Source organism: Elephantulus edwardii, unplaced genomic scaffold (genome assembly GCF_000299155.1).
Source record: "Elephantulus edwardii isolate Elephantulus edwardi_28Jun2011 unplaced genomic scaffold, EleEdw1.0 scaffold00034, whole genome shotgun sequence".
NCBI classification, from domain to species: Eukaryota; Metazoa; Chordata; class Mammalia; order Macroscelidea; family Macroscelididae; genus Elephantulus; species Elephantulus edwardii.
In genome coordinates, this window is record NW_006399784.1 from 17,657,296 (window position 1) to 17,669,364 (window position 12,069).

The 12,069-nt window shown below is 42.0% G+C and overlaps 1 protein-coding gene across 2 annotated transcripts in view; it reads right to left on the reverse strand.

Annotated features, from left to right (window-relative positions):
• KIAA0922 (KIAA0922 ortholog) overlaps nucleotides 1-12,069 on the reverse strand; it is a 221,679-nt gene that overhangs the window by 203,857 nt on the left and 5,753 nt on the right. For both annotated transcript variants that reach the window (XR_438858.1, XM_006884462.1), the window contains exon 3: nucleotides 5,595-5,638. Coding sequence is in view for 1 of the 2 variants with exons in the window: in XM_006884462.1 (XP_006884524.1) it covers nucleotides 5,595-5,638 (44 nt within the window). In the remaining variant the exon portion in view is untranslated. The remainder of the gene's footprint in view (nucleotides 1-5,594; nucleotides 5,639-12,069) is intronic.

The following is a 12,069-nucleotide window of genomic DNA, read 5'->3' on the forward strand; positions in this document are numbered from 1 at the left end:
TAAATAGCACAGGAGGAGATGGCCCATCTCACAGAGCAGTTGGTGGATTCCAGCAGTCCTCCTCCTTACCCTGTAAGCCACCAGAGCTCCCTTAATTAGTAATTTTACTATGTTTTGTTGTTGTTATGTGCCGTTGAGTTGCCTGCAACTCATAGTGACCCTATGTACAACATCCCTAAGCCCTGTTCTATCCTGTGCCAATCTCATTGTCTCTGACACACCTACCCCATTACCCTAGTCACTAAATCAATCCATCTCATAAAAAGTCTTTGTCTCTTGCACTGTCCCTCCACCCTTCCAAGCATGACATCCCTCTTCTAGGACTGGTCCCTCCTTGTAACATGTCCAAAGTATGTCAGACAAAGTTTCAGAATCCTTGCCTCCAAGGAGGAGACTGGCTTCACTCTCTCCAGGATGAATTTGTTTGTTCTCTTAGCAGTCCATGGTATATGCAATATCCAAAACCACAGCTCCAAAGCATCAATTTCCCTTCTATTATCTCTAGATATTGTTCAGCTCTCTGATACATAGCAAGTAAATGCAAAGACCATGGCCTGTATCAGGTGCACCTTAGTCTCCAGACTGACATCATTGCTCTTCAGTACTTTGGAGAGGTCTCTGACAGCAGACTTTCCCATCGTAATATGTCTTTTAATTTCATGGCTGCTGGTGCCAAGAGTGTTGATTGCAGAGCCAAGCAAACTAAAGCTGTGAACAATCTCAATCTCTTCACCATCTATTATGATGCTGCCAAACAGCCCAGTAGTGATAATCTTTGTTTTCTTGGAATTGAGCTTCAATCCATATTGAAGGCTGCAGTCTTTGACCATCTGCAGCAAACGCTTCAGGTCCTTCTCAGTTTGAGCAAGGAGGGTAAAAAAGTCACCTTTTCACAGACTTTGCCAGAGACAGTTTTTAGGATTTTTATAAGCACATTAAAACACTAAAATAACATACTATTCATATTCTGCCAGGGCTTAAACTTTCCATTATCTAACAAATATATAAAATAAGGCTTATCAGAGATGTACACAAAGAACCACTAGCTTCCCAAAGTACCTCTGATCCTAGTAAGAGCTTCAGTCTGCTCTCATGTGCTCTCATCATCAAATCCCCAGCAGCAATCTTTCCTTCTCAGCAAAGGAAAAGAATACTGCTGATATTTGAGAACACCCAGGAGAAAAATGGGGGAGCGGAGGAGGGGAAAAGTTTTTCAAATATTGCTTTTCTGGCATTCAACCAAATACAATTACATAGCATCTGCAGAAGATGAAGTCAAGATAATACAAACAAAAACTTCAATGAGGCCAATTATCCTGAAAGCTTTTCCAAACTGTGCTTTGAGATAAAAGGTAAGCTGCTCTAGAACCCTGAACCCTAGAATTAAGTAGCCAGGTTCAGGCCCCACCTTGGGCAATCCTCTTCACTACCTAATTTCAGGCCCCACCTTGGGCACCCTCTTCACTATCTAAATTTCTCTCCAGCGACACATGTCGGTGCCACCTATACTTTTTCTAGAATATGCTGAGATTATGTCTACACGGTAAAGTTCCTTTCTACAGTCTCAAATTAGCAACTACTTCTCCTTACAAGTTCTTTAACAGAAAATGTACTCATTATCCACATTTAAGTGTTGCACTGTGAAATATTAATGCTTAAATCACAAAAATGCTTGGAAACTATATAAAGAGTAATAATGTCATAAATAAGATTAAGAGCACATGGCATTAAAATAACAAGGCAAATATAGTCTTGGATTATAACCCAGAGCATAAACAAATATCCAAGAGTCCACACTGTTGGAAACCCTCAATTTGAGTTTGTCTTACATTTTGCTTAAGGTTAGATTGGGGATACAGGTTTTAGGATGTGGGGAGCAACTGAAAAATTAAATTTAAAGAAATTTCAACTATGCACCAGTAGATAGGCAGTACTTTTGTTCAGAAATTTACCCATTAATGAACATTGTTACAGAGGTCATTCTTGTGGACAGAATTCCAGAATCCACATTTTAAAAAAATGGAAACGAAGCCGCTTTGCAGTCAGCAACATCACACTCATGTTATGATCTTGGTTTTTCCTATGTAAAAGCTAGATTACCATCCCAAAATGCCGAGGAAAAAGAGGCTCGAAGACTCCTCAGAAGGAAAGAACTGAGGGGTAAAACATACAGTTGATCAAACTATGAACTCTGACCCATCAATGAGTTTTTTAATCAATCTAGTTGGCAGCAACCAACATTTTTTTTTGCATGATAAAAAAATGGAATTAAAAATAAAAGTACTTCTCAAATGTTAAGGGCAATACAAATCTGTAAAATTTTAGTTCTTCTCTTTATAAACAAGTACATGCACATACATACAAAGATAAACCTACATGTAAACAGACAGTTGTAAAGGAAAATTAAGTCACTATCAGAAAGTTTGAAAGTCACTAAATGCTTGATTCATTTCCTTCTCTTTCAGTTCCACACCTCAAGAGTCTAATAATCTAACACTGTGTCAAAGATGAGTAAGGATGAAATCTAGTCCACACGAAACCACCCACTGCCATGGACTCTATTCTAACTCACAGCCACACTGTAAGACACAGCTGAGCTGGTGAACCGGGTTACCAATGCTGTAAGGGAGCTCTGGTGGCCTAGTGGTAAAAAGCTGCACTGTAATCCCAAGGCATGCTTTTGGCATGGCTTTGAACCCACCAGCTGCTCAGCAGGAGAAAGATGGGCAACCTACTCCCCTGCCTCTGAAAACCCACCGGAGAGTCATCGAAGGGTCAGATGTGACTTTACAGCACTCAACAACAACAGCAATGCTGTAAATCTTTCGAGAAGCTGACCTTCTTTTCTCTCCTGTAGTGCTGCTGGTGGGTTTAAACCATTTACTTTTCTGTTAGAAGGCATGAGCTTAAGCCACTGTACAACCAGATAAAAATCTCGTAGTACCTTGGAATTTGACAGAGAGTTCTCTGTCAGGGGAAAATTATTCTAACTAGTAAGAAGAGAACTGAAGCTACAAAATGGTAGGATGTAAAGGGTGCTGCAACAAGGCTCCTAGAGGGTGAAGCGCACACATTTGAACCCAGAGCCACACCTTCTGGAGGCCACATTCACAGACCAACTGCCTTCTTGTCATTTCCACTTGGAACATGTCACAGCAAGTCTAAGGTTTCTAGGCAACAACCAGAGATCTGATTTCCCTCCCACTAAAGCCTTTCCCATCACAAGCTCCATAATCTCCCAGACACTCAAGCCAAGTTCTCGAAGTCCTCCTTGACTCCTCTTTTTCTCAACACCCTACAGCCATGTCAACAAACAGTCTATCTACTGTACCCCCAAAATAACTCTTAAAAATTCCCACATCCCTCCGTATTTTGGTCCGTACTACTAAAAAGGATTTCTACAAACTCTGAACTCCACCTCTTATGTCTAAACTGTCCCACATTTTAAATTTTTACACTTTCAGTCAAAATGGTTAGAAAGAATCTAACTTGTGGCAGACAGGATACACTGATACTAATAAAATTCACTTTTCAAAATACATCCAATGCCATCTAAATTATAGTCACCATCATCCACTTTTAAAAGACACCTCATTGGTCGATATTTCACTTTCCCCCCTTTTTGAACTTCTGTTTGATGCCCCCCACACAGCTTTATGTACAAAGCCTTTTGAAACAAACCTATGGATTGACGGTGGTGGTATCAAGTGCCACAAAGGAAGTTCCAACTCACAGTTCTCCATACAGCAGATGAATACACAATCCAAGCTGCCATCCACTCCAGCCCTGTGAACGCTGAGAATGTTACTGCAGCCAGAGCAGGAGTTCGTCTTGTTGAAAACTGCCCTTGTCCAAGGGCCTTCTCCCAAGCATGATGTCCTTTACTAGGGAATAGTCCTTTCTGACACCACGGCCAAAGTAATTAAAATTTTGCAATTCTTTTTCTTTCTGACAATCACAGTGTCTACGCATTAAGTTCAAGTCCATGTGACTTACTTGAGCCATCACCGAAATTTTTCACTGAAAACCATCAGCTTTTAAAAACTTTTGTTAGGCAAGAGTTCTCAACACTTTGTACTCAAGTATTTCAATGTGTCCTTTTGTTTGCTCAAGATGAAGCACACAGCAGGACCAGGGATGAGTGAGAGGTCTGTCTACCTTTTAATGAAGCAGAGAAGTGCACGTGATAGTGAAAGGAAAAGCAAAAAATATGACAGCACACAAACTGATTTTAAGAGAAAGGACATAGGTCATTTGGGATCTAGAAGTTAATTCTATGAAAGCCACACCCAGATACCACTTTGAAAGTCTCTGTGAACTTGCATTGGACCACATATTTTATTTCACAGCAATCAGCAAAAACGTCCCTAAGATCCAAGAATTCTCTTAAAAATATAATTTCCATTTTTTTATTTGCTACACAGTTCAAATACACCACTTGCACCACAGGAGAAAGATGAGTAATCACATCCCATGCAATTTACAGCCTCTAAAAACCCACTGGAGTTTTTTCCCAACTCAATGGTACATAACAATAATATAACTGCTTAAAATCCTTTAACAATTCACACTTAAAGAAAAACTAACTCCTTACTGCGACCTCTAAAGTCCTATTTCATTTCACTATCCCACAAACCAAACTGGCCTGCCCCACTTTCTTGGACTGCTGCCAGAGCATCTGGCCTCAGGACCTTTGCACCTGCTGTCCCTTCTACTCAAAATGCTCTTCCTCTGTTTATTATACTGTTGTTCCTATACATCCTCCAGACTTCAGCCAGAATGTTAACACTCAAAGGTGACCTAAGTTGACCATCCTTACCTTATTACTCTTTACCACAAGGGACTATTCTTGATAGCTTCTATCGTAAGTGAAATTACTTTGTGTACAGTAATGACTAATTCCCCCGCTACACACAGCACTAATCATATTATTGTTTTATGTCCAGAACCTTGCATAGTGTCTTGATGTTCAATAGATAGTCCTAACTAGGAGAAAGGAGACAGGGAACACTGGAGCAAACAGAATGGAAGGGGAGTATTTCTGACAGTTTTCCAGGTAGCCTTGCATTAAAATAAAGTAGCAATTACTACAGAGTTGTTGTTGTTATGTGCCGTTGAGTCGCTTGCAACTCATAGCAACCCTATGTATAATAGCCCTGAAGCCTGCTCTATCCTATGCCAACTTTACTGTCTCTGACACACCTACACCCACTACCCCAGTCACTGAATCAATCCATCTCATCCAGGTTCTTCCTTTCTTGCGCTGACCCTCCTCCCTCCCAAGCATGAAGTCCCTCTCCAAGGACTGGTCCCTCCTTGCAACATGCCCAAAGCATGTCAGATGAAGCTTCAGAATTCTTGCCTCCAAGGAGCAGCCTGGTCTCACCCTCTCCAGGAGTCTATATTCATTATTCTTCTCTAGTACCACAGAGACTACATAACACAAGTACCAAAGGAAGGGATGTAAGGCAGATAATAATTAAGATACACCAAAAAACTCAAATATAAACACACTATACCAAGACTTGAGATGGTATCCAAAGCAGACAGGAAAAATTCAGAAGAAGGCATTCATACCCATTTTTTTTCCTTACCTCTGTTCTTGAGACTGCTCCTCCATATCTTCTTCAGAATCACCCTATGATTTAAAAAAAAAGTTTTAAGATTATATTAAGAAGAATATGTTTTAAGAATTGTTTCCAAGGACCACATAATGTCCAAAACAAATAGTTCTTCATATTTCACCCAAGGAGGGTGAGCATCTTTATTAATGACAGAGCAGGCATTCTCTAAGTATCTACCTGGGGGTGTGGGGGAAGACATTAGTAAAAGACTAACTGCTGAGTGATCCTTTTGATAATCACTATAAGAAAATATCCTACCTGTTGAAAAGCACCACATAAATATAATCTCAAAATTAGTTTCACATCACTTCTCTTCAAGAGCCTTAAGTTTAATTATAATTAAAATTTTCAAATACAGAAAATGTACTCTGTTTAGCTCAGAATCCCCTAAATGAATACCTGTTATGTTCTGGCATCGACATAAAAAGGCAAGTAATTTTGTAAATGGCATAAATAACACACTCAGATACTCTTCCAAAATCTTCTCCCAGAGACTTAATATGCTGGAATCTGATCACATGTGATGAGGGCAAAAAGAAAAGGTACTTGAAACAGAAATGAAACAGTAGACTGATTAAATGTGACATTTGTGATTTACAGGACAGATGTGTTCTCAAGTCAGATGGCACATTATTCCTTCTTGAAGCTCAGCACCACTGGCCTGATGGATATTCAACCTTCCTGTTTCTCCAGCTTCTCCCTACTTCAGTAGGGAGGTAGACTCCCTGGTGACCCTTACCCTTACCTGGCGCTGCCACAGTCTTCCAGAGTTCAGCCCTGGGCTGTCTTCAGCCTCATCTGCACAAACTCCCTCCGCAAGTTAACTCACAGTTATAACCTTGAGGTCCAAAGCCTTACCTCCAGCTTCAACTTCTTTCTCAATCACACTTGTGGACACTGGACATAAAACATCAAAAACTCTACACTTCCAAAAGGCTGCAACTCATGCATGTGGTTTTGCCCAGCACAGCATCAAGCCTTATCAACGCATGTGCTCCATGATACTTACAGGATGCAGTACTTTACCATTCCAATCGCATTTCCAAATGCTTCCAAAGGATATACACTTTGCCTTATTTTTCTGTTCCTCAGAAACAATAAGGACCACCACCATACTTAGTACTCTCAGACGCTCAACTCATTTTATATACATACACATGTAAAGGAGCTCTTGTGGCTGACTCCATGGGGGGATTTACTGCTAACCCCAGCATCACACCCTTCTGCAAGTCAAATCCACAACCAGCTCAGATAGAAAGAGAGTCAATATCCTCCCATGCAACTTACAGCCTTCGAAACCCAAAGAAGAATCAGTTATGAGTTGGTTCTGACTCGAAGGAAATGAGCGGAGTGTTCAACTCCATCAGAAACCGTGAGGACATCACACTTAACACCCTCAGGGGTCCCTGCCAACTGGCTCCTGTTTTTGCACGCCAAGGGCACTGTCCTTGACCTCTGAGCAAACTTCGGGGTCTTTTTGCACTGCTCTACTTGCACACTTGCAACCGTGAAGACCAACCCATTCATCTGAACTACAGGGAGCTCTGTCCTCTGTCCTGCCAGTAAATCAAGCCCACACCACGGCATGCTTGTAAAGGCAGAGCATCAGGGAATGAGACGCAGCTCCTCAGGAAGAGACTGAAACCCTGACTGGAAGGCAGAGCTCGTGAGGATGGTACAGGATCGGCAAGCCTTCAGTCATTGTACAGAGGGTAGCTGGGTGCCAGATTTGACCTCATCACAACAAATTAATATCCCAGGTCTCATATACCAAGATACTTTCAGGGCTACTGCTGTTGTTGTGTGCCATCGAGTCAGAACAGACCCACAGTTGACTCTCCGGAGGGTTGTGATAGACAGTTAATAGCATAGGAGGAGACTGCCCATCTGTCTCCCACAGAGCAGCTGGTGGATTTGAACTGTGGGTCTTTGGGATCATAGTGTAGCTTGTCATCACTAGGCCAGTGCTGTTAATGCCACTGAGTTGCCTGTGACTTATAGTTGACTCTATGCACAACAGCTCTAAACTCTGTATCCTGAGCCAGTCTCACTGTCTCCAACACACCTACCCCCCTTTCCCTAGTTCTTGTGTCAGTCTATCTCGTCCAGGGTCTTCCTCTCCTGTGCTATCCCTTCACCCTTCCAAGCATGATGCCTTTCTCCAAGAACTAGTCCCTCCTGGCAACATGCCCAAAGTAAGTGAGATGGGAGTTTCAAAATCTTTGCCTCTAAGGCATAACCTGGTTTCACCCACTCCAGGACAAACCTGTTTGTTCATCTTGGCAGTCTGTGGTATGTTCAATATTCTTCTCCAGCACCACAACTCAAAGACACTAATTCTTCTACTATCATCCTTAGTTATTATTGTCCAGCTCTTTGATGCACAATAATTAACTGCAAACGCCATGGCCTTGATGGGGTGTACTTTAGTCTCTACACTGACATGCTTGCTCTTCAGCACTCTGGAAAGGACCCTGGCAGGAGATTTTCCCAACACAATTCACCTTTTAATTTCCTGACTGTTAGTACCAAGAGTATTGACCGTGGAACCAAGCAAACGAAATTGTTAACAATCTTGATCTCTTCTCTATCTATCAGCGTGTTGCCAACTGGCCCAGTGGTGAGAATCTCTGTTTTCTTGATGTTGAGTCTCAATTCATATTGAAGAATGTAGTCCTTGACCTCCAGCAGTAAATGCTTCAAGTCCTCCTCAGTTTTAGCAAGCAAGGTTGTATCATCTGCATAACTCAGGCTGCTGATGGGCCTTCCTCTGACCTCAATGCCACAATCCTCCCCATAAAGTCCAGCCTCATGAATGATCTGTTCCACCTACAGACAGAAATGCTATGGAGACAGGATACATCCGTCCTAATGCCCTCCTTTCCTGATTCTGGACTAAGCTGTGCCAAGAAATCTGAAGGACAACTACCTGGCCAACTGACTAGAAGAGATCCATATTATTCCCATTCCAAAAGAATGTGATATGACAGAGTATGGAAATTAAAGAATAAAATCACTAATATCACACACAAGCAAAATCCTGTTGAATATTATCCAAAAATGACTGGAACAGTAATACATTGTCAGAGAACTGCTAGAAATGCAAGCTGAGTTCAGAAGAGGTCATGGCACTAGGGACATCACAGCCGTTGTTAGTTGGTTCTTAGCTAAAACTAGAGAGTAGCAGAGGAATATCTGTGTTTCATTGGCTATGCAAAGGCATTTGACTGTGTAGATCACAACAAATTGTGACTAACCTTGAGAAGAATGGGAATCCCAGAACACCTGATTGTGAGCATGTAAAACCTCTACTTGGACCAGAAAGCACTTGTCAGAACAGAGCAAGAAAACACTCCATGGTTCAAACTTAGGCCACCTGAGCTCCCCATTTAAAAGCTCTCTGCTTCGACCACCCCATGCCTCACAATGACAGCAATCTTCCTCAGTATGATTCATTATTTACCTGCAATGTGGGGTGGACCCAACATTCAAAGCCACTGTATCATGTCAATTCCTGCTCTATGTCTCTAACTGCTAGTCAGATATACTCCAAGCTTCTAAAGCTGAATCTGGACACAGTTTCCAATCTCTACAACCACACTAAACTACATTCTGTTTGAATTTAATATGTTAGCACAAAAGCACTGAACTGGCTAGAGTGATGGTCTGGGTTAGGTCTCAGAGAGACCATGGCTTCTAATTAGATGGCTAAGGAATCCCACCCTCCCCTAAACAGTAACTGGCCCCTCTAATACACACAGCCCCTTATCTTTCAATTCCTACATTTCAGCACTTGATTGTTATCTCAGAGTATTACCAGCCTTATCTCACCAATAACACCAAGCTCTCAAAGAGCAGTGACCAAATCCTTGTAATTCCTCCACCGCCCTCCCCACCTCTGGCAGTACCTTGCACTGGCTGTTCTAACTATAGTCTTTCAAGGACTGTCTCAAGTATCCCTTCAGAGTCCTCCACTGACCATACAATTAAAAACTGCAACTCCTACTCTCATCACACCGCTGAAATTCTCCACTCTGCCACACAGCATGTAACATTTTCTAAAAGATTCCTTATAACTTAGTATGCTGCAACTGTTATATGCAGTCACATAAAACCAGAATCAACTCATAGCTGACCTTCCAATAGGTTTTCAGAGGCTGCAAATCACATGGCAGGAGACAGCCCATCTTTCTCCCACAGAGGAGCTGGTAGGCTTACACAGCCTGCCTTTGGGTTGCCAGTGCACGAGGCCACCAGAGCTCCTGGTAGCTTCTTTTATTTCTTGTTTATTATCCGTATGTCCCTATCAGACTGCAAGTTCCTCAAGGAAAGGATTTTTCTGGGGTTTGTACACCATGACATCCCTAAAACAGTGCTTGGTCCAGAGTAGACGCTCATTAAAGGTGTGCACAGCTAATCATGGTCTGTTTCTTAGTATATGTGAATAAGATGACATTTGGTAATTTCAAGCACTTTTTTCCAAATCAAAACACAATATAAAATTATTTTCCTCTGATATGAGAATTCTGTCACCACAAAACTTCTCACCTGGTCAAACTTCTAAAACTCAGACAATAACACAGTGGTTTAACCTCATGGCCTCCAGAGCTTGACGCTTCCTGGGTTCAAATCCTGCCACCACCACGTTCTTAATAACCTGAGCAAGTTATTTAATCTTTCTGCACCCTAACTTCCCCAGAGTTTTCAACATATGAGCATGTGTTAATGTTCATAATGGACTTAAAGCAATGCAGATAGTGCTCAACAAATTTCTTTTTACTATGGATGGAAAATGAGATTTTATCAAAAAGAAATCTCTTTGACAGAAAGATTTCCAAATATTAGCCCATGACTCACTGGCTGGAACAAGCTACTCTTACATAACACAGTACCTGGGATAACAAAAAGAGCTCAGATGTTCATTGCACATTTCCTGTTTTACTTCCCACCAATTTCTGTTACACTCACGGACTGTAACAAAGGAAAAGATATGAGGTCTGTAAAAGTGTAGACTATCGTGTTAATCATCATATCCCAAGGCCTTGCTAGGACAAGCCCAGGGAAAGTGCTCCCTGAAAGAACACACAGTGACGGAACCAACTCTACCCTCAGCCCAAATCCACTCTAGGCTACACCAGGACATAAGTGCTCACAGTCAGCACCAAAGGCTCTGTTCAAACTTGCTAATCAGGAGACATGGGCAGTGAGTCTTTTCAGTAAACTATGAATGAATTAAAAAAAGAAATCCTAGGGTGCTCTTCTTACTGTTCGGATTGACTTTTTTTAAAATGTCATCACTAAACAATAGAAAACCAAGCCTTAAGGCATTTCACCTGAAAAGCCCATCTTCTGAATTTGCCAATCTCATTAACAGAGAAGTAGGCAGGGCATGTTGCAAGGAGGGACTGGTCCTTGGAGAGGGACATCACGTTTGGAAGAGTGGAGGGACGGCGCAGGAGAGGAAGACCCTTGATGAGATGGATTGATTCTGTGAGTGGAGTGGTGGGAATGAGGGTGTCTGAGACAGCGAGGTTGGCACAGGATAGAACAGCGTTTAGAGCTCTTGTACATAGGGTCGCTATGAGTCGCAAACGACTCGATAGCACATAACAACAACAGGCAGGGCACTGCCTCTCCTCCACTCTCGGCTAGCTCACTTCTGAAGGCCTAGGAGATGCAGATCAAAGTGGACACAATAAGGCCACCACGACTAGAAACCTATACCCTCTAAGGAGAACTCAGTGAGGGCAATCAAGACACCCCAAAACAAGAGGGCCAGCCTCCAAACATTCAAGACACTGCAAGAAACTCAAAGATGGAGTGATGCAAATCAAAGTCACAATGAGGTACCTGCTCACTCCAGTAATATTGGCAAAGCTTAACAGGGCAATAATTAATTAATAAAGTAATAAATGTTGGGAGAGGATGTGCAAGAAAGAAACTTCTATACATTGTACATTGGATTGTCAATTATTACAACCATTCTGGAAGGGAGTCTGACGCTTCCTCAAAAAGCTGAACAGAGAAATTCCCTATGACCCAACTATTCCTTGAAAAGAAATTAGAACTGTGGCACAAACGGAAACTTGTACACCAATGTTCACATCAGCGTTATTCACCACAGCAAGAACAGGGAAACAGCCCAGCTGTCCAACCACAAATGAATGGATTTGGAAATTACAGTACAGTATATTCACACAATGGAATACTACACAGCACACAAGAGCAATGATTTTGTAAATTATTACCTAACTTGCGGGGGACTGGAGAGTATTACGTTGAGTGAACTTACACAGTCCCACAAGGATAAGTATTGTATAAAACCATTATTGGTTTGAATGCATGAGTAGAATGAGTATAAGGATCCGAGGGAGGGAGGGAGGATGGAAGCAGAGGGATGAGAATGCGGGGGGTGGTAGGGGGTGCAGATTAACCAAGGGATTGT